The sequence below is a fragment of the Falco rusticolus genome, chromosome 11 (assembly GCF_015220075.1).
Source record: "Falco rusticolus isolate bFalRus1 chromosome 11, bFalRus1.pri, whole genome shotgun sequence".
In the NCBI taxonomy this organism is placed as follows: domain Eukaryota; kingdom Metazoa; phylum Chordata; class Aves; order Falconiformes; family Falconidae; genus Falco; species Falco rusticolus.
Window position 1 is genome coordinate 4432724 of NC_051197.1, and position 27923 is coordinate 4460646.

The 27923-nt window shown below is 37.4% G+C and overlaps 1 protein-coding gene across 1 annotated transcript in view; it reads right to left on the reverse strand.

Moving 5' to 3' along the window:
* Nucleotides 1-528: 528 nt before the first annotated feature.
* Nucleotides 529-27923, reverse strand: part of HOOK1 (hook microtubule tethering protein 1) — a 28819-nt gene continuing 1424 nt past the window's right edge. Inside the window, exons 2-22 of the mRNA XM_037404051.1 lie at nt 23710-23795; nt 22014-22086; nt 21645-21695; nt 20057-20189; nt 19087-19154; nt 17814-17876; nt 16808-16891; nt 13795-13961; nt 12915-13055; nt 11420-11621; nt 10625-10735; nt 10298-10385; nt 10154-10214; nt 9418-9558; nt 8714-8801; nt 7865-7899; nt 7178-7260; nt 6672-6772; nt 6212-6313; nt 5020-5088; nt 529-4206 (exon numbers count right to left, since the gene is read on the reverse strand). Coding sequence (XP_037259948.1) covers nt 4048-4206; nt 5020-5088; nt 6212-6313; nt 6672-6772; nt 7178-7260; nt 7865-7899; nt 8714-8801; nt 9418-9558; nt 10154-10214; nt 10298-10385; nt 10625-10735; nt 11420-11621; nt 12915-13055; nt 13795-13961; nt 16808-16891; nt 17814-17876; nt 19087-19154; nt 20057-20189; nt 21645-21695; nt 22014-22086; nt 23710-23795 — 2106 coding nt within the window. The 3' untranslated portion in view covers nt 529-4047. The remainder of the gene's footprint in view (nt 4207-5019; nt 5089-6211; nt 6314-6671; nt 6773-7177; nt 7261-7864; nt 7900-8713; nt 8802-9417; nt 9559-10153; nt 10215-10297; nt 10386-10624; nt 10736-11419; nt 11622-12914; nt 13056-13794; nt 13962-16807; nt 16892-17813; nt 17877-19086; nt 19155-20056; nt 20190-21644; nt 21696-22013; nt 22087-23709; nt 23796-27923) is intronic.

A 27923-nucleotide genomic window follows, 5' to 3' on the forward strand; every position in this document is an offset into this window, starting at 1 on the left:
ACATAAATACCCTGCACAGCAGGCTGAAGAGGGCAGTCTGTTTTCCAAATAAAAACAAGCACGGTGATTTAGAAGTGTGTACCTGTCTGTCCTCTGTGTTCTCTTAGGTGGGGCTGAGGAGAGCACAGAGATCCTAACTTCTTTCAGTAGCAATCAGCAATCGCTGAAGTCACTCAACAGCTCACGTGTAGTGGCTTTTAGTCTTTCCACTTCACAAGGTCACCAGCGAGCGCTCAGACGCCTGTCAGCACACTGAGTAGAGGCAACCAGCTTCGGGGAGGAGCAGAACTGCAAGCAGGAATGAACTGAAAAGAGGAGGGGAAGGTAGCACAAGCCTGATGCGTTGTTGTTACAGCAAAACATACACACACTCATCATACATACGTGTTACATATCCTGTAACATGACATTTTAGATGGTGTAATCAGACGAACTGGGTCTGCATATTGACACGCCACCCAGAAACACGGATGCTTACATCAGCTGTGGACTATTAAACACACTGCTTGAAATAAAGACACCAAAGAATTAATTTTAAAAATCTTTATGTGAATATAAAAGAATTCTTTCCAAAGAAAAATAAAACCAAAAGTTTAAAAATTAGTGCAATTTTTCAAGTTCTAAGCAACACAGTGTTTACAGTTGTTTTAAACAGAAGATGTAGACACTGATACACTGAAAACCTTAACTCCAGCTTGACTATGGGAGGAAGGGAAAAAGCAAAAAAGTTAAGAAAATTACTTTACTAGACATTACTACCTCTTAAACAATTGTTTTCAATTTCTAATTCCTAAACTATTTATGGCTACCTAAATAAAACATCAGTATTGCTTATATTACTTATTTCCAAGTAAGTGTATACTGTAGAAAATAGAATACTCATATATATATATATTTTAAAGAACAAAAACAGGTGAAAATTTATTTTCAGTGAATGTTTTCTTAATCCACTATAATACAGCTGTTGCAAAAGAATCTTCTCAAAACTGCTGCCTGATCCACCTTGAGTAGAAGAACCTACTAGTCCAAAATTTGGATTATTGCTACAAAACACTTCATTTACATAGTGGCTATTTTTAATATTTTATTAAAAAAATAGTAACTGATATGTCAATCAGAACATATTTTTGTTTCTTTGGATCTATATCACCCTATTGGTAATATATTTGGATCTATATAATGGAAACTGGCTAAAGTTACTAATAATGCTGAACAACTTTAGCAATATTCAATGACTTAATCTCATAATTTGCATCTGTTCCTAACTGTGCTGTCTGGGCATGATACGAATCCATCTTGCAGCAGAGACAAGTAGCCTCTTTCTTTGTCCTGCCTCAGCAGTGGTGCACATTGCATCAAAGAACATCGCATTGACATTGTTCTGCTGCTACGTGTTGCATACAACTCAGCTGTAACACAGCAATGCTATTAGTAGCCTCTTTTGTTTGACATGAATGAAGTTAACATTGAAATGGTACTCATTCCAACGCCCCTTTCTGCACTGCCAGATGAGCTGAAGTGAACGCAGCACCACGGCTTACGATCAAATCTTTATTTCTACAGATCGGTTCCTCATTCATAGGACATAACCCCAGTTTAACCAGTTATTAAACAGCCACTCTGAAACAGGTTCTCAGTCCCAAAGAAACACTTAAGTTATAGTTACAGGCTTTGATTTTAACAGTTTGGAAAACTCCCAAGTAACATTTCATCTAATACCTGAAAACCCGATTCATTTTTGGCAATCCCAACAGGACTGTTGGGGATGACCTTGCCCTGAAAAAAGGCTGATCCCTGTTCGTAGTTCTGTATTTAAACTCTTCCATCCCTAGCCAGAGGACAAACTTCCAATTAAATGATAGGGAGGTTCTTGGTCATTTTTGGTCCCAGGGTCTGCAGTTTTGAGAAGTGTACATCAAAGACATTTGCTCCAAGTTTTTCACTATTCAGCACCCGGTATGACTACTGGCACAGCTCCACTACTGTGAGAAGTACAACAAATGCATCAACCCTACTAACTAGATGAGTATTTGAAAGACGTTCATGAAAGTTTCCATGCTGCAGAGAACGAGCATTAAGAGACCCATTCAACACCATCGGGGACAGTTTCACATTTCACTACGACAAACCAATGTACCAGGCTTTAGAAACGTAAGCACCTTGCTAAGAGTTAGTCTCGTGTTCCACTGCTCACCACCACCTCCCACACCACTAGCAGATTAAACAAACAATTGTACCTCAAAAATACAAACCCCAATAACATCACTGCAGCAGTAAAAGACCTCAAAACGCAAGAGGTAGTCCAAAGAAGCATAAAGTCCTGAAGAACACCACCTGACAGACAAAACTCTTCAATGGCAGTTTGTCTGGCATATTCTCTGCTCATACTGTATTCAGCATGAGACTGGCTTTTCTCGTGTACGCAGAAGTTTTGAAAGAGGAAATCTCTGTTGGATGCCTAAATGTATAGCACTGTAAAACTACCACAACTAATTAGCAATGCTAAGTATTAAAAATGAATACTTCCCTTTTCTTTAGCATTGCAAGCAATGCCCAATAAAGAATTTGAGATGCTGGGAAAGGAAGAAATCAAAGAACAAGCCACACTGAAGGGCATGCAAAATGGAGAACTAGTAAAATTTCACAATTCAAAACTTAAATTCTCCAAAACTGAATTCCGCTCTCAAAAACAAAGATGGCCTTTGGTGAAGACAGACATATGTTTTCATTCACGCATATGACTGAGTTTTATATTATATCATGGACTAGTACAGCACCCCCAAATATTTAGTTTAAGTGTACTCATTTTATCTTAAGGGAGCTCCTTTTATCTTAAGGGCTGCTGTAATTCTGTTTTATTTAACTATGGGTATAAATGAATTTGTTCTACATGGTTTGCAACGAAAAACAGACAATAACAAGCTTCCTAAAAATACAGTTCCCAACAACAGTAATATATTTGGTACAGTGACACAAATTTTGTGAAAGATAGCAGCTTCCTGCACACTGATTTCAGATAACAATCCCCGGTCTTCTTCGATCGAGATACTGCAAAACTATTACAGTTTATGCCCTTTCCTCCCTGCCAACAATCCTTACTGCCAACAACTAGCAAAGCTATCTTTCATTCATCTGCCTAGCAGTTAGTTCAGAATAACTGTAGTGAAACAACATTTAAAAAAAGAGGAAAATTAGTTTCTATGCACAGGGTTGTATAAATAGCTGGAAATAAATGGGGTTCCTTCCCACCTAACTCCCTTTCTGCAAATAAATGCAATGTACCAATACGCCAGACTTTTAAAATGTAGCCCAGACTTTTGAATTATTATAATAGCTTCTCTTCTTACGCAGGAAAAGACAGCTTATTTGGCTTTAGTGAATTCAACATCTTAAAGACAGGTTTTCCTTAATGTATATATGCACAAACTTGATCTTTTCTTTTTTAAATAAACTGAGTAGCTCTGCTTCTCACTTGAGATGACAAAACAAATCCTGTCTTCTCTTACAAAAAACAAGTCAATCGGTACTAGACCTCTTTTTCTTTTTCTATAAATACAAGTATTTTCTTGCTTTTAAAATTGTACTTCACATTCCAAAAAAAGTACTTTTTCAAACATGGTACCAATCTTTTACATTTATTTTTAGAAGAGCCCAGCAAAACCACCCAATATTGCCAGTTTCCTGAAGTACATTTTTGCATAACATCTTCCCATTACAAAAGTCAACTTTCTAGCCCAAACCCATTAAATAAAGTTTTAAATATATAGTGCCAAATTTTATATTTACAATATATTCTGAAGGCAAATATAAATCTTTTAAGTTGTGCTTGTAAGTACCTACTGCAGTTAAATCTACTTCTACTTGGAAAACTATGTGCTACCTTCTAGATGCACCACTGATCAACTTAATCGCTTCTCGATAGGTTCTGATGTTGAATTTGCAGCTGCCCACCATTCTAACCTCCTCTTTCATCAAGTAGTTATAGTGGAAGCCATAAAACATTTAAGGACACTTTAGCATGTAAGTTTCCTTCACGGTCCTTCTGGTTTAATCAGATGTTGCACCTGGTACTTTAACAGTGAGATTCCTTCTGGTATTGGTGACGTGGCGTTGCTGAGCTAGGAATGAGCGCCCGGGACCGTCTCTGCAGGCACCGCTACTGCCCACCAGCCTTGCTTCCATACCTAGCTTCTGAAGAGTGAGGCTCTGCAAATACATTAAACAACATTTACACTATAGCAGAAAGAAGAAAAAAACCCATCCAGCTTTCATACACAAAGCTCATCCTTACTTAGCATGCACGCCAAATTTTTTACTGTATTTCTTATCTACTCTTTTCCTGCCATAAAAGGTATGAACCAAGGTTCAAGGAATCAAGATTCATTCACATTCATACGGAATGTGTTAATTTTAGCTTATTGTAAAGTTGGTCCTTTAGTAAGCCATTTAATTTTACTTTCCTTTTTGATTTCCCATTCCAGTCTGTCTTTATGAAACTATATTGAAACATTGCTTCATGTGAAGATGAACATCTTTCCCCAGCCCTCTGCACAGCAATCTAAGGCCAAATGTTCTAACCACCTCTGCAACACTGCTACAGGATGAGAAGGTGGCTCTCGCTTATTTCACAAATACTGCGCTGAAGATGCTGAACATCTAAATCAGGAGTCTGGAATCCTTTTGAACCATGGCCTCCCTTTGTCTCAAGCCCAAAAACTTCAACAACAAATGCTACTGAACATTCTGGATTCAGGTAAAATTCCTGATGGAAGCTTGTGCCAGCAAATCGTACATTACTAACATGGAAGTCATGGCCTATGCCAAATTTTAAGTCTCCTGTTCCAAAGCACAAAAGTAGAAAAGATGTAACAAAATAATTTGATGAAATAGTTTATTGTTAAAATATTGCTAAAAAGAAAAGAAAAAAACCCAACAGAGCAAGGTAAGATTTCACTGTCACATTTAGCAAAATGTGTTGTTTTGGTTTCTGAAATACCAACAAATGACCTTGTGACCCACCTTGTTATACCAGGCAGTTACAATTAGCTTTTCCTCATAATCACGTAACTTCGCAAGTTTGTATTCAGCCTGCAAGGAGAAAGAGAGAAGAGAATCTCAATTAAAACAAAAATAATCTGCATAAATTTACTGCAGTCCATCGAGGGAAATAAACACATGCAGCAGAAATGCTTAAAAATGCGGAAGAACTTGTAAACAAATGACTATGAGAGAAGTTACGGACTCCTTCAGGAAGAAGCTAAATTTTACACAAGTTGTAGTTCAACTTTGAAACATACTTTGAGGGGGTGTGTGTGGTGGGATGAAACTGTCACGAATGAGCAGTTAAGTCACCTGAAGACTCACCAAAGTTATGAGTGAAAAAGTTTTAATCTGTTACTTGCTCGTGACAGAAATGCATGAAAGTCTAGGGTGTATCAGAAAGTCTATAAATAATTCAGTAATCTTTTCATCAGAAAGTCAAAGACAAGAATGTATCTGTAGTGGCTGAACATTCTTACGTTACTGAATTGCTATTACATAGTATACTTAGCTAGTATGTACACATAGCAGAAAGTCTGAGGCCACAGCATTTATAAAGTCAGCCCTTTCAGCTTATTATAACCAGTCCCATCAATATGGCTATAAAACCAAACTGCTGCATTGCTCGAGTTTTTTTTAGCACTTGTACTACTGTCAACAACCCTTTCAGGATTTCAGCCGAGCAGATTTTACTGAATTAACAGATTTTACTCTTCTATATAGGACTACAGTGTATGAAACCACCGATAACCAGGGATGTAGTAAATTAAAGAAGTCACTGCCCAAATACCTAGTCCCTCACGCAAACTAAGTTACGCTACTACTGAAAAAGGTCACGCTGCAGCGCTGAGCAACCTACTGTAAGAACAGCAAAACTATTAGCTTTATGAAGTGTTTTGCCTGAGTTTTTCCAGAGGGTTTAGAAAGAATCCAAATTAGTGTTTCAGTTGCACACTGAAAAACACTGCTGAACAGTAAACTGCTGACAGACTTACACTAGGATACAAAGTTAATTAAGCCCAACTAAGAATCTCTAGTTTTGATGGTCTGCGCAGTTTCTAACTGAATGCAGTGTTGAAGGGTATCGGATCATTGGGATACAGCAACTTGAGTGTCTAATACCAGAAACAGCAAATATGTCAGAAGTCACTATTAAATATTAAGTTTTTACCTCTAGTGCTTCAATTTTTTTGTCTTTCTCCATTATCTGTTTTCTGAGCAACATAATTTCTGCTGATGCGGGATTTAGCTTGGGATCTAAGGTTTTTATCACCTGTAACAAGGCAAAACAAAAGCATTACAAGTCAGGTTTGATTCACAACAGCTCCGCATCTCTTTTGCTCACAGCAGAAACATGAAAACAGACTGAGCACTAGTAAGGCAATTATAATGAAAACTAGGCTGTTACACCGGAGGTACATCAACGGGTACAAAGGAGTTATTAATGTATCTCATACTTTAGCTAAACCCCATTCGCTCACACATTTAACTGACTGCAGTTAAGCAATTTGACTAAAAATGCTACAAGCAGCTACTAATTTTAATTGAGAGGTGGGGGGGAGACACCTCAGGTCGATCTGTTTGAAAATTTAGGAGGGAGGAATGTTTATGCTCAGAAATATGCCACTCACATTTCTCGCTTTCTCAAGGTACATTTTATATCGTTCTTCCATTGCTTTCATATCCTCATCTTTTTTTCGCAAAGCTGCTTCCAGCTCTCCAATCTTCTGGGCTATTTACAGAAATTATCAACACACACGTACAAAATAAAAATAGACATAGTACTTTCAAGGCTTCCATGTTCTCTTGATTTGACCACCCTCCCCCAGAGAAACTGTTTAGCTACTACACAATTTCTTAAAGTTGCTATTTCTGTTTCAGTTGTACCATAAGGTCCCACCTGACCTTGAATTCCAATTGCAGAGTACTGTTCAACAAAACTAAGCCCCATGAAACTCTCCCTGCCCACCACCATGTGCAAAAAATCCCTCCACCCACCCCCACTGCAGGTTTAAAGCTAAGCTGTAGAAGAAAGCCTTATCCAGAAAAGTATCCCACAGCCCAGTGGCTATAGGAATTTCAGAAGAAACTTAACACAGTCTCAATAAAACCCCAAAAAATGATACACAGAACTTACGGTTCTGACTAACATCAGGCTGGAGTTCTGCAAGATCAGCCTCCTTCTTCTGTAACTCATCATGAACTTCATTCAACTTCTCCCTATGAATGAAAGGTTAGGCAAAGTATTAAGCTCACAAATAATTTCATGCACTGTTTTAAGACTGAAAGCCGAAACTTGATGGTGGTAGTGTTTAAACAACTATTTCAAACTCTGGCAATGCTTTTGAATTTAAACAGAAATATTACTACATATTTTTGAAGAACCACAGAAGTTGCAACTTGTGAATTGAGTCTCATTTACCTAAAACTAAAAACAAAAAAAGAAAATAAACAATAAAAAAACCACTCCAGCATCTCCTTAGCAGGAACTACACCTGCTGAAAGGATGGAAGTATTTCAGAAGAATGAAACACATTTTAGGCCCAGCAAGAGTGACTGTTTCAGTACCCTGTTGGAGAATCAGAACAGTTATAAAGCTATTGGTGATGAAGAGACACTTAAGTGGATAGTAGCATTACAAGATTATCAGGATCAGAGTAGACAAAACTAGAACACTATATACTTAACTCACCACATGCATGATTCTCCAATCAGTGGCTTTGAAAAACAAGACATCCCTACAAAGACTTAGGCCCTTTCTGTGCTACAACAGTCAAATTATTTAGCATAAATAAGCTACTGCAGATGCATGTGCCTTACTTACATATGTGCTGCCAATTTCTGCTTCAGGTTGCTAGACTACGAAAGGAAAGAGTTAAAATTTAGTTGTATTTCTGTATTTCATGCTGTGCAATGTTAAAGTGCTCTTACAAATCAGCCAAGAATACTTAGCACACCTAAATAAGTCAAACCAAATAAATCCTAAGAAAACTGCATTTTTTCATGCATTTCTGTAACTGTATTCATATTTTTTGCGTTGCACAGATACTAATTCCAGCATCTTTTTTCTTTAAAGGTATCCTTCTTACTACACCACTCTTTAAGGACAAAAGCAGTGGATTTTAGAAGTAAAGCAGAAGGTAGAAACGTTAGTTCCTTAAAGAAGGCAGGGGAAAAGAATCACATAAAACACGAGCTTTTCAATTGAAATGCAGTTGGTGTGGGGGTCTCGTGGATTCTCATACTACAGAAACTAAGCTCGTCTGCTCTGAATACAGTGGAGCCAATTCTGTGTTACCTAAACTGATGGAGTTTGGAGACAGGAGAGAGTTTTTACAATACATTGAACAGCCTCAACTGTTTAAGATCCTTGCTTGATCTTTTGAAATGTGTGTGTTGTTCAGGATGAGGAGGAGAGGGGTCGGGTGACCCAAAGGGGTTCAAAGCTTGCTTACTCTTACTGCTGCATAAACTAGTGCGTTTCAAATTGACCTTAAAAAAATAAAAATAAAAACGCACCAAACCATGATCTTGCCTTCTCAGTAGTTATCAGCACTAGACACATTGAAAAACAAGAGGCACATTTAAACAAAGGAATTGATGTTGCACTGAAGGATTTTAAACACAGCCAGCAATATGTCTTCAAGGTCAAGAAGCCTGAACTTTAACTTACTCCTTCAGTCTTGGATCCCTGCTCCTGTAAAGTCTTTTGCAGATCTTCAATCTGCTGTTGTAACCCCCCAATACGTTCTTCATTTAGCCTTTTAGGAAGAAAAGACAGTTATCTAAATAGATCACAACAGACAGATTTTTTGTTTCATATCTGGATGATAATTTTTCAGAGGGTCTACCCAGCAGGACTAAGCCACAAAAAAAGTGACTTCAAATGTTTTTTTTTTGACTTTAACTTCTGCTGAAGCAAACACATAGCAGCTTTATTAAACATTTCAGAATAAAAGACCTAGAATCATTTCAAGTTTTGAGACAACTACCCAAAATTCTCACACCCCAGTAAACTTTCAGCATTCACTAACTGAAAAAGAAATTCAGACCATGTCCCAGTATTACAACATGATTAGTTTGAAGTTCTAGAAATAAGAGTTTATGTCCCTTATTGGTCTACCAAGAATCATTCAGAGCTAAGAGCGTCCTATAATCAATACTTCCTTCAGAGTACGCTACACACAGACCTACCACATTTTATAGCTACTTTTGTTTGCCTGCTCTATATCCTTTTGTTAATGATTACACTGCTGAAAGAAAAAGGATAATTGGCTTCCTGCACAGTGCTATACTACAGATGCAAGCCACAAGGCCACTTCTGAAAAATTAGAAATCATTTTTTGCTGTATTTTACGATGCTGTTTCACCTATCACCTTTTCTCAGTTTCTAGTTCATTCACTGTCCGATGCTTTTGCTCCAGCTGTTCCTGTAGCTCTGTAATACGCTCATTTTCTGATCCTTCCTGTTGTAATAGAAGCATCTTATTTTCATGCTGCAGCCGAATAAACATTTCTCTGAATCAAAAACAACAACAAAGTCACTATTAATTAAGAGAAAGGTGACTAAATGTAGGAGGTAACATTCCTGTTCACTCCCTCAACTTTAAAGTCAGTGGAACAATTCTGCTTAATGATACAGTTGGGCTAACAATCCAACTTCTTATTGAAAGGTAACTTACAATTTTCAAATATCACAATAGTGTTTCTTTAAAGAGATATGAGCAAATTTTAAAATTAAATCACTCCAAAGCCAGATTTTATTGTGCTTTTACATTTCACGCTGCCAGACTTTAGAAGTAATATTAGCTACTGTGTATTATTTATTTACTCTGTCTGCCAGTGGCAAGATAAGAAATGTTTCATTCAAAGAGGATGTTTCAAATCAAGCTTTATATACAGCAATCTGATATTCTTTTAAGAAAGAATGCAAACTAATTACAGTATGGGGAAATAACTATGAACAGCTACATGTGGATCCAGACAAGCATCAAGGAGGGAAAGCAAGAAGTGGGAGACAGGGTCATGTTGCCAAAAATACTGGACTTTCAGAGAGGCAATATTATGACCCACCCACAAAAATCCGAAAACAACCTCAATCTTTTTGTCTCACCTATATTCTACCGGCAGAATTTCAGCAGCAAGATTCTCATGGCTTTTAAGACGAGATCCACCTGAAATTGCATGGGAAGTTTGATTTAACAAACTTAAAGAAATCACTGATACACATAAAAAGCCTCTGAAGATAAAGCAATACCTGTTTGACTCAGGTGATCCTGCTGCATCTGTGAATACCGGAGCTCTTCATTTGTCTCTTTCAATGCATCACATTGTACTATCAGCCTCTGAGAAGATATATCTGAGTTAGAATTAAGTCATACTGCACCACATTAAGACCAAAGAACATTAACAAGGAATAGTACTGACACACACACACATTCTAAGACCTATTTTATGTTTTAGATGCACACAAACATACACAGGAAGTGCTGAACTCATTTTTATGGTAGCACTGCTTCTGGGAAGGTTTTCCTCTTGCAGATTTAGTGGGTGTTCAAATACACTCTCGTTTCAAGGGACTTACCTCTTTTTCTTTGATTAAAGCTTCATGTTTTTCTTCAAGTCGCTTCATTTCAAATGCTAGCTTATCAGCTCTTTTTGACTCTTCGGACAGTTTGTTATGAAGTTCTTGGACCTTTTCATAAAAAGACTATATTCAGCATATGGATGCTGCAAGATGCTACCTTTAAAAGCTATGTTAAAACCTTCACTCCTGCCCAGTTCAGCCAAAATAAACAGCTGGGCCTCCAAGGTGCAGGGAAAGATGGGATGGGGGGACCCATGTGTTTGGGGAGGGGGGGAGGTTTGCTGTTTTGTTGTTTGGTTTTGTCTTCTAGGGTTTTGGGGGGGGGTTGTCTTTTTTTTTTTTTTTAAAAACCAACTCTTGGATCTCTTAATTACTAATGAAATAAGTGAAATTGAAATAAGAGCTTTACAGTTTAAAAATGAATCTCCATGAAGAAAGTTAAGAATATTACATACAAGTAATCTCAGTAATAGCTTAACGATCTCTCGCAGGCACACAAAGTACCTCAGTTAAAGTAAAGCCTGCAAACCATGGACAACCAATCTGTTGAGAAGGTAACTACAGCTAAGCTTGCAAGTGTAATAAACAGGGGGAAACAAAAGTGAATGGCAGAGTATGAATGACTGTTCATGAATAAGAAATTCTAAGGGGACAATACATGTTAATCCCATGCGCTGTTAAATTAAGATGTTTGATTTGTTTTGGTCACCAAACCATATCTAAATAGAACTGTTTTAATTAAGATTACTATCTGAAGAAAAAGTAACATCTTAAATATAGATGTAGCCTTACCTGTTTTTTGTAGGTTTCTAGCTGGGCACGTGCTGCGTTGGCTTTCTTCAGCTCATCCTCCAGACTGACTGTATTGTGCATGTACATCATGTTGGTTTCCTGCAGAGATTTGACTTGCCTGCGGAAGTCATTCAGGTCCTGTAGCTTTTTACGATACACTTCGACAGTTGATTCCAGCTTACTTGCCTTGTCTGCAGTAGCCCTTAATGAAGAGGAATTAGAAGAACAAGTACATTTCTTCAAAAGATTTTAAGAAGTCAAATTCTGCTGTCATGCACATTCAAGCTATTTCCACAGACAGATGCAACGTGCTTAACAGTTAAAAGTTAAATCTTACTGCTTCGTTTTAAAATGCATAATCAATGAAAAATTGCATTACGCAAAGATCACTTCTAAAAACTGAGATCACCACAGAGTTTAAGTGGGAGTAAGACTGAGAGTCAGATGCCAGAAGTACAAGCAAGGGTTAGTATGCCAAATATCTCTAGGGAATTCTGTGGGGTGCAATGTAAACGCACCACAACATCCTGTGCTAAATAGTTACCTCAAAGTACTGGTAGCTGGTACGGAAAAACATGCATAAGTTCTCATTGTGGGATTAGACATAATTAGAATGTAACTGCACTGTAAAAATGATCATTAGCAGATATGACCCAGAACTGTCACCTGATCATTAACAAAAATCTACGTGGTAAAAAATATTTGGATCATAAATACACAAATTAATTTTAATATTTGTTTGACATCTGCTGTATCATATCACTAGAAGCTAGTACAAGACCATTATGGAAGAAAATCTACAGTTAAGATTTGTTTCAGATGTTACTTAAGAACTACTATAAGTTAAACACCTGAATCCACTTTTCTTTCTATGTTTCATTCACACTATTTTATAAATAACAGACCTGCTTTTGCAGTACGGTTTGCTTTGGATATTTCTTGGGTGGTCTGATATTTAATGTAGTTTACACAAGCTGGAATGTTACGTTACATTAGCATCAAGGTTATTGTGAATTTCATCTCATTTTGTTAATCATGTTGCTAACCTAAATCTAGCCTAGAATGCTGCCACTAAAAGTCACGTTAAAGCTCTAGCTTCATATAAGCTTTTCTACATCAGAAAAGGCAGCCTCTTCCCAACAGAAATGTCACCTTAATAAGGATGCAATCCCCGCCCCGATCTCTTAATTCTTGCATAACTTACAACCTTCCATCCCATATGAAGAAGAATAATTTCTGCATTCATTAATCCTGCTTCACAGAAAAATTTTATGCTGCTATTCTTATGCAAACAACAGAGCCTATGCCTCAAAGCTTGCACTCCATCTCTGCTTTGTCAAAGGGCCCTCTTCCAACATGTATTTTAGATCTCATTCAGATAAGATCTATCTGCAGAAGTAACACCTCAGAAAAAAAATCTTGTTAAATACAAAGCCTTGGATTTAGCCATTAAATCCTCCTAATGTGTGTACAGGGAGCGCTCTCTACTACATACCTAAGAACATCATTTTCATCTTTCAAGGCTCTAGATTCTTCTGCCAAAGAGGTTAGCTCATTGTTTCTATGTTGCAGTTCAATCAGTTGTTTTTCTAGGTCTTCACAATGGACACGATAATCATCTTTTGCAGCTTCAAGCCTACCAGATCAGAAACAGGAACACTGTTAAGAACTCATTGCTATTACACATTTTTAATTTTGTACTAGAACTACTGAAAATAAACAAGACAAAGGAAACCTACTGATTTAAGTAGCCAGAAAAACGGTACTGTAAGCATGAAAAATGTTATGGTCCACGTGTTTAATCACAATGGATTGTATACTGCAAGTTTGCCGTATCAGCACCAAGGGATCACATGAAAAGTGATACCTTTCCCCCCATAGGGATCACAGGGAAAAAGACTAACACGTAAAAGAAATCAGTACCGTAAAGAAATATGGTGGGGTTTTGGGGGGTTTAGGGTTTGGTTTGCTTACACACAAATCACTTTGGCACTCATTTTCTGCATTCTATCACCTTTCTTGAAGTGTCAAATGGCTACAATACAGCAATTAAAAAGTAACATTTTCTACAATAACAGTTTTTGGGTTTTTTTTAAAGGTAAGGACTGTCTTAAATATGTTTATACAGTTCTAGATGCCCCATCCCTGGCAGTGTTCAAGGCCAGGTTGGCTGGAGCTTTGAGCAACCTGGTCTAGCAGAAGGTGTCCCTGCCCATGGCCGGTGGGTTGAAACTAGATGATCTTTAAGGTCCCTGCCAGTTCAAACCATTCTGATTCTATGACATTGAGATGGAAAATCCTGAAAGAGTACCAGAAATTCTCATGATATATTTGAAATGACAAGCAAGGGATTTTTGAGAGAAATCATTTCATACCTGAAGTTTTCTTCTTGCAGTTGTTCCAGCTGCAACTGTGCATGAAAATACTTTTTTGCAACCACAGTACTTGGATCATCCAGAGAGTCATCTAATTGCTCTAGCCTGTCATTCATAATCTCATTTTCTGACATCAAGCTGTTTTTTTCATCCTGGAGGGCAGCCACCTAGTGCAGATAAAACAGCATCAACATTGTAAGACCTGTTCGACTGGAAAGAACTACAGCAAGACAGCAGTACATCACCAAATTAGTTTATGAAAAAGGCTGAGCGTTTAGAAATTTTAGAATGTAATTTACACAGCATACTTGAGCGTACAGATGCTTTAGTGTATGACAGTTATGAAGCACTAAAGGAAAAGTCCCTCTAAAAAAAAAAAAGACAAAATTTTTGTAACTGAAACCATGGTAAAGGCAGACAACGTGAAACGGAGAGAAACTGGTACTTTCATTAAAAAGGATACCATGGACGCTACACAAAAAAACCCCTAAGTATTGGTGTAAAGATACTCTCCATCTTGCTCGTACTTAACCATAATAAGCAGGATGGCACTGGCTAGCACACCAACACAGTACTGCCGTGCGCTCAGCAGTGAATGGTTGTGCAAGAAGCGGTTTCAGGCGCCGTAAGCTAGAAAGCACACACGCAAAAGAAAAAAAACCTAGACAGCTTTATACAGAGCATGCATTTTTTGCAACAATCAAACAAGTTTGATATTGGAAGTGTTCACAGCTAAGCAAATGAGAATACAACACTTTATTGAAACAGTAAGTATATTAACAGCCATAAAATGGGGAAGGATTAAGAGGATAGAACCTTTAAAGTTTTTCTAGTGAAAGCTGTTGTGTTAATTTTAACATCCTGTCAAACATAAGAGCATGTAGCACGTGTTAGTTAACTGGCATTTAAACAGGGACAATATGCTTTTTTGGTTATGTTTTCCTGAATCATAAAGAAAACCTACCTTTCTTATACTCTTGGAAAATATCAAGGAAGACTGAGACCTTACAAGTGAATTTATTAAGAATTAGTTTAAATGAGAAGCGTCAGTCAACACTATGGCTTCAAATAAATAAAATAAAATAAACATATCATGGTGACATTATTAGATTAAACATCAGATATAACGTAGAGCACACAATATTAAGAAACAGTTTGTTTGTGATCACAATTCAAAAGTCTATCAGGAAGACAGATGTAAGAAAACAGCAATTAATCTACCACTTCATTAGGTGCTGGCTTTCTAGGTTCACTCCTTTTTACATACCAGATCACTTTACCATACACATGCACACAAAACACCTGAGTAGGGAGCATATCTGAGCCCTGCTCAGTGTCATACTTCCTGTTCAAGGTTCAGCCACTCCTTAAATATGCACATTCACACTTCTAGAATAATGTTAAAAGAACACCCACCTCAGACTTAAAAAAACCAAAACAACACAAAATTATCACAAAACTCAGAGCGAGTTTTTAACCTTTTCTCAGTTGCTTTCTGATAGCTTTCTCTTCTCCTTTTCTATTATGTCAACGTAACAGAAATGGTGTCAAAAGTCAACACAAATTTAAATTAAACCACATCACGTTACTGAAGAGCTATGGTGCCATTAACTCATCTGTTTATGCTCAGCAGTCCCTTTCTCTCAAACATTTTTCATGTCTTCACCCGGCCCACGCTGTGTTACAAGCAGCTGGCTTTGCATAACCTATCATTACTTATTAGAGAAATCTCAGAAGAGAAGTTTGTGGGAGACAGAAGAAAGCCTGGGACTTCTCTAATGAGACATACTAAGTCCTTAATGGAAGCAGAAAGTGCAAGTGAACTGTTATCCTAGCACCTCTGGAAGTATGAGCTTTTGGACAGTGAATACATTTTTTGAAGTTTAACAACTGTAATCTGTGAGTTTAGCTGCCTAATCAACCCTCTTGCCCATTTAAAAGAAATCATTTTCTCCGGCAGATTCTGCTCACAAGCATTTTCAAATCTCTGTTTTCACTAGGAAGCCTTACTACAGCCTCAAGAAAAAAGGAAATGAAGTATTCTAACAATAGCTTCCTGGGCATGGCAATTACCTATGAGCTATTCTGAGCATTCCACTTTGTCAGTTGTCATTGCCTGTGAGAAATGTAAAACTGGCCTCTGGTTTTGTGGTTTGTTGGGGTTTTTTCAGAGGTTCATACAGCCGGTATAGTGCTCTGGCTCCTATAAGGAGACGCCACCCAAATGTTCTCTTTGTACAGAATCAAATCTGAGATGAATGGCCTTACCAGATAAACCTATTTCTATTCTCAGATTGTAGTGCCATAAAAGAAGAATCAGACAGAGGGCTAACAAATGGATTTTTTTTTTCTTTTTTCTTTAAGAAATTGATTAACATGCAAGTTCTGTTTATTGTTATGAAGTCCTCTCTCCTTCTTTTAAAGAATGACTTGATTAATTTCTATACCCATTAAAAACAAAAGTAGGCCTATTATCAGTGTGGTTCGAAAATGTCAGCAAGAATCTATTAGTTTCCATTATTTTTGTTTCCTAAAATATCCTCCATGTGTAGAGCCTGTGCACAACTGTGTAGAGAATTCTAAAAAAAATTCAAATTTTAGACTTTCATCAACTCCTATTAAAAACAGCACTATTTTCCTACAATTATATTTAATGACTGATTATTAATGAACTGGATTTTTTGGACACCGTTCAAAAGACTAGAAGAAGAAGTGACTAAAAATGAAATGGGCAATTTTTAAAGCCATGGTAACATTGTTTTGATGCTACCTGCTACTAAGGGTAAACATAAAGCTAGCAGACCAAATGACCTTTGAGTTAGCAGCTGGCACACTTCCATCAGAAAACTATTTCCAGTAATTGCATTTTGGAGTAGAGAATGATTGCTTTTTCCCCAGAAACAGCTAAGAAATCTCACAGAAACTTAAATAATTCAAAATGCACTTTGCCTTTCAGAATTTCTGCATCTTAATAGCAGCACCACTACATATTAAAGAAATAAGCCATTCTTACCTGTAAATCTAGCTCTTGACATCTTTGTGCCAACTCTTCTTTTTCTGCTAGAGCTTCCTGAAGATCTTCCAAAGCTTTTTTAAGCTTTTAAAAAATAAGACAGTCAGTCATTCTGGCCCATATCCAAAGTACTCACAGTTCTAGCTTTCAGAGCGTCTCAATTGCTCATAACCAATTGTTTAAAAAGGATGTGTTAGGTGCACACACTGACACAGAAACCTACGTGTATGCTGTTAGATCAGGATCTCTGTTCATTTCACCTGCATTCTAAATGACTACCACACATAATAAATTATTGAAACTCCGAGTAACATCCAGATTCAACAACAACAACTTAGGCTAAAAGCGTAGCAAAACCAAACATAGGAACAATCACGTTGTCACAATTTCAAAATCACTGCCTGTTAAATCAAATGCCCTTCATCTCAGAATAGAAATACTGACGTTCCTTCATGGGCAGATACTTTTAAAGACAACCTCATTTTATGCACAATGCCTTGTAGTGTTCAGGTTATCAAGAACTTTCATGGCCCCTTAAAAATAACCCGAAGTGTTTAGCCTGACATGGCTGAGCCTTGATGTGCTCCTAGCTGCTCTTGCAATGCGGGTTTGCACTGGCCAGTTTTACCCCACCCAGAAACATGACATAGCAGTCACCGTTGTGTTGGGTTTTTTTCAAAGAATGCTACAAAATCACAGATAACTTTTCACTTAATTAGCAGTGAAGAACAGCATTACTTTATTGTATATTCTCTGCCTACATCTGTATGTTGCTCTGCCTTTTGTGTACCAATATGGTTTAATCAGATCAGCTCAGAGTGGAAAACAGACCAAATAGTCTGTGCAGATAGAAGACAAAAAGAGTGCAATTTATTGTTGTTTATTATTTTTTTTAACTTTTAGAATTGGAGAGGAAGAGAAACCCTCCTCTTCATTTGAGGGATGGCAAAATACCAACTTATTGTTCAGTCTTGAATTACAACAGCAACAAATACCAGGCAGTTACCTGCTGTTCCATTTCACTTGATGCATCAGACGTGGAAGGACCTGTTATTTCCTTGCTCATGAGCTACAGAAAGGCCACAGGAAAAGGAGGTTAAATTAGAGGTTAAATTCACTCTCTGTTAAGTACTAATTGGATTTTCCACCATGTCCTTACATCCTTCAATATATCAAAACAGATTAATGATAATTTAAAAAAACAACTTCATAGTTGATAAAGAATTTAAACAAATCTAGAATAAAATTACTTTTTTTTACCTCCCATCTCCCCAAATTAACCAAATTAGCAGTAACATCTTAATGAATGAAATCTGTGATCTGTTGAAGTTACTGCCATTCCCTAGTCAAGTTAAAATGGAGTGAACCAGAGGATGAGATTTCACTCAATTAATTTACTAGTCATCACACTTCTTTTTGTCATGTTAGTTGCCATTAAGCAAACAATGGGAACACCAACATAGTTCTCACTGATCTCCAGTACAGTATGTTTGTCAAGAATTACAGGGCTTTACATCTTACTCAGGCATTATAGTATTATTTCTGGACCTTCTTCAGAAAGAAAGTTTGATTAGTTAGAATAAGGTTTATGGATTTATTTCTCTCAATAGGCCACTCACAGCTTTAAAGACTATATAGTCAATTTAAATCTACATTTTCAAACCTACTACCACTGATACCTTGATGAGAGTGCAATTATACATAACATTTTCTTCAAAGGCAGTATCTAGTTTCTGCCTCCCTCCACACTCTGCCTCACAGTCCTGAAGCTCACAGATGCAAGTGACTGTAGAGCTGTGCTGTGAGCTAGATCACTAAGATGATCCAATGCAGAACAAGTTAAGATAGTGGGGGATAAGAGTAGAAGAGATGCAGCTGGGAGTTTGTAAATCAGATGCTGGAATGTTCTGTCAGAACAATGTAGCCTCAAACAGTTACAGTCAGCTTAACTTTGGGTCCAAGACTACAGCACTGGGACAGAAATTTCAGTACTTGACTCCACTATACCTGGCAGTTGGCAACGAGATACATTTTTTGTATGGAACAGGAAATCTTAAGCATTTATTGTATTGCATTGTTGTATGTTTGGGCATATGAGACTGAAATAAAAACCCTTAGGTTGGGGTCTGAGACTTTTTGGTCCTGGATACTCCCAGATAATTTAGGGAAGTACTTACGCTCTTCCCTGACCTTTGCTTGGACAACAGAATTCAACAAGATGAACAAATGGATATTGAGACTTCTCAACTGACAGCATTAGGCTATCAATTATTACTTACCTCTTGAATAGCAGTCATGACAACATGTTGAACAGACTCTTCAAGGGTCATGATATTTTGTATGTGTTCTGTGGAAAAGAAGTGGCAGTGACTCATGACGTTCACCTTAATGGTTTGATCAACATGACATACTATTTGCAGAAAGATCCAGAAGAAACTATTCTCTATAAAGCTTCTTCAAAAGAGGTAGCACTCTTTTTATACAGAGCACTACCATTAACCAACATTATTATCCAGTAATATAGTAGATAAGGATAAGAGATTAGAACCTCTTAAGTGAACAGATTTATATTACATATAATAGAGCAAGGAGATTTAAAGACATCTGTATTTACATGGTTCTTTGTTCATACATTCACCTATGTATTATACATAAGATTTTCCAAAGAATCACTAAGCTCACAATTGAGTTAATAAATAAAACTCAACAGAAAAAAGTAATTGCCAGCATCTGCATTCCCAGCGCAGCCTGAGGGCTTACTTCCTGAACACGCTTTTATAAGTCATTTCAGACTACCTGGGAATTGCACCTACTCTACTAACAGAATCATGCTGACGATTCCTTTGCCGTCAGAGCATCGAGCATTAGCTCCGGTAAGGGGAGAGAAAACACAACTAATTCAGTCTTGAGCCTCTGTAGACAAAAGGCAGTTTCTAATACAAGCTTTTAATTTAATTTGCTTGATTTACATCCAAATAGTTTTAGGTCTCAGTGCATATTTTAACAAGTACAAATAATCCACATGCACTTCGGACTATTATTTTTAAACCCACCCTGATCAAAGTTTTGAGTTTTATTCACAAAATTTTCCCATAGATTTTCTGCTTTTAAGTGAACTCGTTTCAGAACAGGCATCCAATATATTAACAACAAAGACTTTTTGATAGATAAGAAAAGTTTCTACATCTCCTCCACCTTAATCGCCTGAGGCAGTCTGCTGTTAGTTGAACAGGTTAAGGTAGTGCGTACCTTGTTTCCTTTCACAGTTGACTGCACAACCTAAAATAAGCTGCAGAAGCCTTCCCAGTTCAGTAGGATCTGAGTTCTCTGATATCCGGTTTAAGTCCGGAATAAGCTCTTCTGAAATCTGCTGACCCAAGAACTGAAAAAAATAAAATAAATAAATGAAGAAAGAAAGTAGGCTTCCACTTTTGTACACAAAAATCTGGTACAATGTAAGAAATCTGGACTCAAGTAAGCCATCCAGAGAAAATGGTCCATTAATAAGTTTGCCACTGTAAAACTCGTGGAAGGGAAAGATTTTAAGCATTAAACACGGAGATACACACTAAAAATGCTGCCTCATGAGGGAATACATAGATAGCAGTACCGGATTAGCAAATCTGAAAAGGCCTTGATCCAGCAGAGGTTCTTAACTAATTTGTTACAGGGCTTCGCACATGAAACGCAGCTGTCACACACTGTGCCTCCCTTGCACCAGCAATGACTGTCCCAAATGCCTGTCTCCACCCCACCAGCGATGTGTGTTTGGGGAAAGGGGTACTCAGTGCACTGCTAGCCAAGGGCCTTTACCATGCTTGGCACCTCGGATTTTTCTCTGAATAGGCCTAAACGTAATCTAAAGTACACAGCATTAAAAAATATATGCAATGAAGTTATTCACTTTAGTAACAGTTCTGTAAAATTGTTCTGGCAAAACCACAAGTTCGGAAAGTCTATTAACTAAGGGTTTAGTTAGCTGACCACTTACACAAAAAAAAGCAACAGTGGTAAGTTAAAAGTTCTTGGCTAGACCTCAAATATGAGAGAATAATTTGGTCTACCAACATAATTAAAAAAAGGAATTAAAAATGCTTCCAAATCAAGTTGCTCCCTAATCCTTCAAAAAGCTCCACATAAACCTGAAGTAGTTCTTCTGGGCTTGCCAGGGAGCCTCAGTCCTGGCAACACAGAGAGGTTTGGCACTCAATACCACAACCAAACCCAGATGAGACCAGGAAGCCATAAGATGGTCTGGCAAGTTTTTCTATACCATACCCATTACATAACTGTAATCAATCTCCATACAAAATTCAGCTTGCTTTTTTTTTTTTTTTTTTTTTTTTAAACTAAAATACAGCACCCTTTTACGGCTACCATATTCATCCTGCATGAGAGAGAACAAACTATAATCCCTACAGTGTCCATGAGGATTTGTAACTTATCTCCCAGCTTCCAAGTGAGTAGGGTTGCCGAATCTGTTTCTGTTGTGTACAAAAGGATTACAACTTCACTAGACAAGAGCAAATACGAATGCACACACAAAAGTCAACAGGCTTCTGCAGCTCAGTCCTTATGACACTGACCTGGGCAATGACGGAGACAATGACGGTCTCCAGATTATACTCAAAGAGTCTTATCTAAAATACATCTGCTCCAATTTATTTTATATTCGCTCAGACCTCCCGCTTAACCAGATAACTATCATATACTTTCTGCCAAAAAAGTCCTTAAAATACATTATTTTGACAAGAAAAAAGAAATGCAAGCTAGGTGAAGGAGGACAATAATCAAAATGTTTAATTATTAGAAAACATAAAAATTACTTTTTCCATACCTCATGATAGTAGTCCATAATTCCTTGCAGTATCTTCTTCAGATTACTGGACTAATGGTTGTACATGAAAGATAAGGTTACTGGCTTTTATTAGAATTCTTAATTTTGCTGAAATTAAATAATAATTTATAATAAAATGTTTACATAGCAGCTCTACAAGAGGACCCTATAATGACACGGGAAGAGATATACCCCAACAGGAAATCCCCATACAACAATGCTGGAAGACAGACAGTTCAAGTTAATTTAAAATAACCTAAAAAAGTTTGAAGTTTAAGCTTAATTCTGCAGGGTTTGGACAGCTAGATACTCTCAGGACAAAGACAATGCTCAACCCCACAAACTTTCACTGACTTCAGTTTTGAATACCTTTATTCTCCAGTTGTCACCAACATCATCTTTAATGCGGTTTAGCCAAGATGCATCAAACCAAGCAACATCTCTGAAAAAAAAATTAAACAATTAAACATAAATAAGCTCAGACTTAAATAAGATATGACATTCCCAGCATTAAATCATCATACACTTGACTACAGTGTCTAATGAGGCACGAATTCCTGGAGATTGCAAGTTATACCTATGACACAAGAAATTTCCATCCTGCTGGCTGCACTAAGACACTACTTTCCAGGGAAGGAAGAATTTCTGTACATGCTTGAGCTAGCTCCAGCTAGGAACACAAGGATAAGGCGGCCTTTGTTGTGCTGAATTTTTATCCCTGACAAAGTGATCCTAATGGCATAAAGAAACATCTTCTTTTGACTAGTGCTGACGTTAAGTTTGGTTCCTACTTTTGTACATTTGGGTTTTCCAACATTCACTACAATTTATCAAAGGCATTTACCAAGAAAACAACAACAACAACATTTTAAACTACTGACATTTCATATTTTTGTATGTCTTTGTTTCCCTTGAGCAGAAGTATATTCACTTTGCCAGCATAAATAAGGATGAGTTGCTGAGTGAGGTGTTTACACACATTGAGCTGCCAAACAGTACATCATAGCATATCTAACAATTTCTCAGCTTTTACACAGTACCGTTTATTCATTGGTCTCAAAGCAGTAAGAAAAGTCAATTATTATTCCCACTTGCATATAAACCAACTTGTTTATAAAGAAGCTTGCCTGAAGCCTGTGGCAGCCCAGTACCGCAAACACATGGGAAGTGACCTTCAGCAAATCTTCACTAAGCAATCCTAAATCAACTTTTGCCATGCTCCAGGAAAAGGGTGAGCTCTGTCCTTACACAGCACATTTAAAAATCTTTTCAAGCAGTCAGAGGGGATTCTGGATCTGGCTTGTGGGTTTTTTGGGGGGGGCATGGGGTGGTGTTTTAAGTAATTTCTTAGTAATCAAAAATATAGTTTGAACAGAAGATGGTAATTAAGACTTCTCCTTTGTTATCTGAGCCAACAACAACAACAATAAAATTGCAGTGATGACTTGTAGCATGACACTCTTCCAATAAAAGACTTGTGTTACAACCCTCTGAAGTAACTGCAAATTTCAAAACTAGTGTGTTGCTCAACCCAGTACCATTTGTCATTACATCAATAACATAGGAATTATTCTGCTTTTGATAATGTTTAATAATAAAATTGCCAACTAAGCTTCACATTCTTTCTTCCACACAAATAGTAAGCTATCATTTAAATCCCAGAACTCAAATCTAAATCAACTGAGCAATCCCAAGAGGAAGAGAGCACAAAGGCATGCCTTTTGAACTTTTAATTCCTCATTTCAAAGAGGAACATATTGCCTGAAGCATGGATATCCACGGAAATAGTGTCGATGGGAAAAGTGAAAAAGATCCCATCATTCTTCCCAATTACCCTTAAGTATGAATTTAATACTGCAGCATTCTAATATCTCATCACCTCCTCCAGTCTATCGCTTTGTTCAACTATTATATCATCCCCAAAACAACAATGCAAAGGCATATTTTATCTTCTGCTATAAACCATCCACTCTAAGTTTCTGTCTACTTTCAAAGCAACTATGCATATCAAACAAAACCCTCAAGAAATTAAACACCTCCTCTTCAAACTTAAGTATCAACTTACATTTGGTGAAGTACCTGTGCCATGGCAACCCCATTAGTCAGGTCCTGAACATCTCTGCAAGGTGCAGCAGTATTGAATGTCTGCAACTAAAACAAGGAAAAAATTGTGTTTCTTGCTCAGAAGACAGAAGGACAGAAAATTGGTTACCATTTTCCTGTTCTTCAAGGCACAAGCATTTAGCATGGTGTCTTCCTACTTGATGCAGTTGAAAACCCTTTTGAACTTGCAGTTTTTAAGCCAACCCAATTATCTCAATACTTGTGACTGTTAATTATGACGAGTAGCTAAAAAAGTTTGCACTACCATGTTTTGCTTTTTCATTCTATTCCTTATATTGTAAATCAGATTATGGAATACTGACTTGGGAAACTAAAGTTGTATTTATCCATACCTCAAATTATGTTGCAGTGCTTAGTTCTGGACACATAACTGCCTAAACAAAAAATGGCATCAGAACAAGGGGCAAAAGGTGAGGGGGGGAAATCCAGCCTTTTACTATAAGCATTTAGTAACAGAAGTCACGACACCAACAGAAACCCCTGAAATTATTTGGGGGTTAATAACACAAGGGAGAAAATAACGAAAATAACACAAAAATAGTGGAAAACAGCCATCTGAGAGCTACTGTGGACTTCCAGGATATGAAGATACCTGAAAAAACCTGAACCATTTCCAGTCCCGTGAGCTGGCAAATTAGTCCCCTGCAATTCGGGAATTCCAAAATCACTCTAAAGATATTCCTGTTTAAATATGCACCTTGAAAATACTGATATAAACCCAAGAAACTTTACTATAACCTGAAGTTATACATCTTTTCCTGGTAATAATATTTTATTCATATATTATTCCTGGTATTTGTATTTTATATTTATTTATTTATTTATTTTCCGAGCATCACACTACCTAGTGTTTAAACACAGGGCTGGACACAGTTTTACCCCAACTACATACTTCTATCTAAAAATTAAGCAACAAAGTCCCAGTTTTCACTCTCCTCCTCTATTACAAAACCAGATTAGGGATGGAATCATTTTATAAGGAGTTGCCTGATATAGTCTATATTAATTGTTATATGCAATCTTTGTATTTTAACTGGTGCTTCCAGACACAAGTACAATTACAGCACAAGCAAGATGCAACTCCCGTCTTAAAGAAAAAAATCTAATAGCTCGAGCATTTTGCAGCTAGTTTCTCCAAAAGCAACATAAATGATGAATACTTTCAATATGACTGCATCCTTAGAAAGCACACCCAGCAGACAGTCCTATACGTAAGAACCCCATCATCAATGTGATGTATAACACTAGTTTATTAAGACATCCACAGGCAGCTCTTCTGGTGCCCTGCTAATTTATGCCTGTAATTCTGATTCACATAAAAATCCTTAAAATACTGAGGTACCCAGGTCCTCAGACCAGACTGTCAAAAGCAACCGTGAGCTCTGCAAAATATTTCCTAAGGTTCCGCAAAGTTGTGTCTTGGAGAACCCCTGGAGCATAGACAGTGTATTTCCATTTAACAGTCCTCAATGAGGTTTTCTTCCATTAACTTGGCCAAGACACTTTTTGCTGCCACAAACTCGGCACACAGACATTCAGCAAGGTATCCCCTCTTGTCAGTCGGTCACCTGCTAGCTTTGCCTCATCTCCACTTCTTGTGTGGATGGTGAACAGGCTCCTCCCCAGTTGCCTTCTGCAGAAACTCAAGTCCATATTGACCAGTACCATACCCATCTCCTCCCGCTGTGTCTTTCCCCCACCCCACAGCTCTCATCTATGCAGCCAATTGCCATATGGAAGCTCTTCCATACTTCCCATGAGGGCAGGAATTTGTTCTCTTACTTTTCTGGTTTTCAAGCATTTAAGATCTGTACGATGGGATAACCTCAATCTTAAAAATGTTTTGCCATTTTGGATACTATGTGTTTTTTTTTAAACCATCCCCAAGCTTATACCTAACATTTTGATAGAATTAGCTATTATAACCTCAATGTTTTATTCCCCAAAACCCAAACAGCTCAGAACAAACTATTCTAGGCAAGAGAGCTGTCTGCACACACATGGCAGTTCATCACATAGTTAAGAAAACAAGAGCTCATCAACGATTCTTTCAAGTTCAGCCTTCTTTACAATGATGAATAAAACAGAAAGGAGAAAGTTTGCTGTGAATACGATTAGATGATGTATACGCAGAACAGAATGGAAGCAAGAACAGATCCTTATAATCTGTTTACTATGAAACCCAGCTTCTTAAACTTACTATGCATACAAATGTCCTAAACTACCTGTCCATCTGTGAGAGGGCTTTCCCAAACATCCTGTGACCAGAGGTCACTGGTGAATAACCTTATCAAGCGTGTTTGGGAAATGGAGCTACTCAAACCAGAGTGATGGAAACACTGTTTGCAGCTGTGAGAATTTGAAGCAGTTATCATCTACTCTATGTTTATAATGAGTGACCATATACTTTGAATATTTGCTTGCTTGCTTGCTTCAAAAGAGTCTAATCAAGCCAAGAAGAGAAAAATATGGGAAGCATGTGGTTTTTTTTTTTTAATTTGTTTTTCAGTTTTAAAAAAGTGGGGTTTAAATCTTGTATTACAGCAAGTGAGAAGTCAGTAATCCCTGGTAGGTTACATAAAAGATTAAGTAGAACACCACAGTCTAAAGCAACTGTGATTGACAGCATTAGTTTCTAATACTACAGCAGCCTGAATGCCAACAAGAACAGGCACGAAAGCTTACGAGTCAAGACGGAGCACGCCAGAATTCAGAGTTTTACGGCACAATACTGTCATGCTGCTATTTGTATGCACCCCCTTCTAAACCAAATAAATTGGTAAGTACATATAATACCATTTCACCCAAGCCTATTAGAGCAGGTAAACAAAGCCTTAGAAAACCCTGTGACATGCAACACTGCTTTATGTATGCCAGTATCTCCAAGAATAGAAACAGCTAATTAAAAGTAAGCAAAAAGCAGGACTGGGAATCTTAGTTTCTCCATATATTTAAAAGTTACATAAGCACCTAGAAATAATAGAAGTAGTATTAATTATGGGTTCTCCAAACCCTATACCAGCCTAGTCATTTCCTCAAAACAGATTTTTACTATACTTGCAAAACCAACGAAAGTAGTAGGCATGGGGAGGAGGCAGGTAGAAGCAGCCAGGACTGTAGCAGTACTCTCTCCCCCCAACTTTGATTAGTTTTACTAAATACAGCTTCAGGGCCATGCTGCTACTCGTGCTGAAAACCATTTCAGGAATCTAGCTTAAATGTACCCTACCACTTGCTACTATAATAGAAGCAAGTATTTTTTCTCTCAGACATACGGCTATTATGCTCACAATATACATCTGAAAATGTAATTTTGTGGCACGTAACACTTAAATGCCTTTTCTCTGGATCTGTTGAAGGCTCTTCCAAACAGCTGTAGATGAAACAGGAGTGTTCACATTACCCAGTGAAATTCAACCTATCCAACTCTTGGGAAGATACGGCCTCAGTTTCATCCACATGATGTAGAGTTGAGGTTCTCTGTTTCATACTCAGATTATACACATTAGGGACAGAAGTTTTATGGAGTTAGTCAAAGAGATGTGTCTCTGGACAATGCACGTTTTATAACACAGAATTTGTTAAAATAAAAAAAAAATACAAGATCTGGCGGTAGAACACAAAAAATCATGAGCATCTCTTTGCTATATTAATGAGTAAATAAATTGAGAAACCTTTAGAACCACATAGAGTTACAGAACCCATTTCTCTTCAGATCTTCAGCCACCCCAGATCATTTCCCCCCCTATTATTCAGAATGAAATTAAAATTGAAAGAATGTGTCAAACATATCTTAATGTTAACAACTGGTGTCTACTACATTGTAAACTGGGTCCAAGAAATAGGGTGTTAAATCTAAAAACATGCATCTGGCAATGCTGACTGTTGCACAGAAAACCTGAACACACAGAGTTGTATGTACGTTGACATTAAGGACACTACACAAAGCTCTTTCAGGTTAAGGCTAGTTAAAGTTCCATTAGCATTACCTTTAAAAGTCATGATGTAATTACAGCTATGCATTCTGAGGATACTAGAAGTGAGTATTAGGCTTAAAATATTTGAAACAGGAATTGTAAAAATTTTAAGAGAGTTCAGCACTGCTGACAGGATTTTGAGAAAAGAGTTCAGGAATGCCCTGCTTTATTTTGCAAC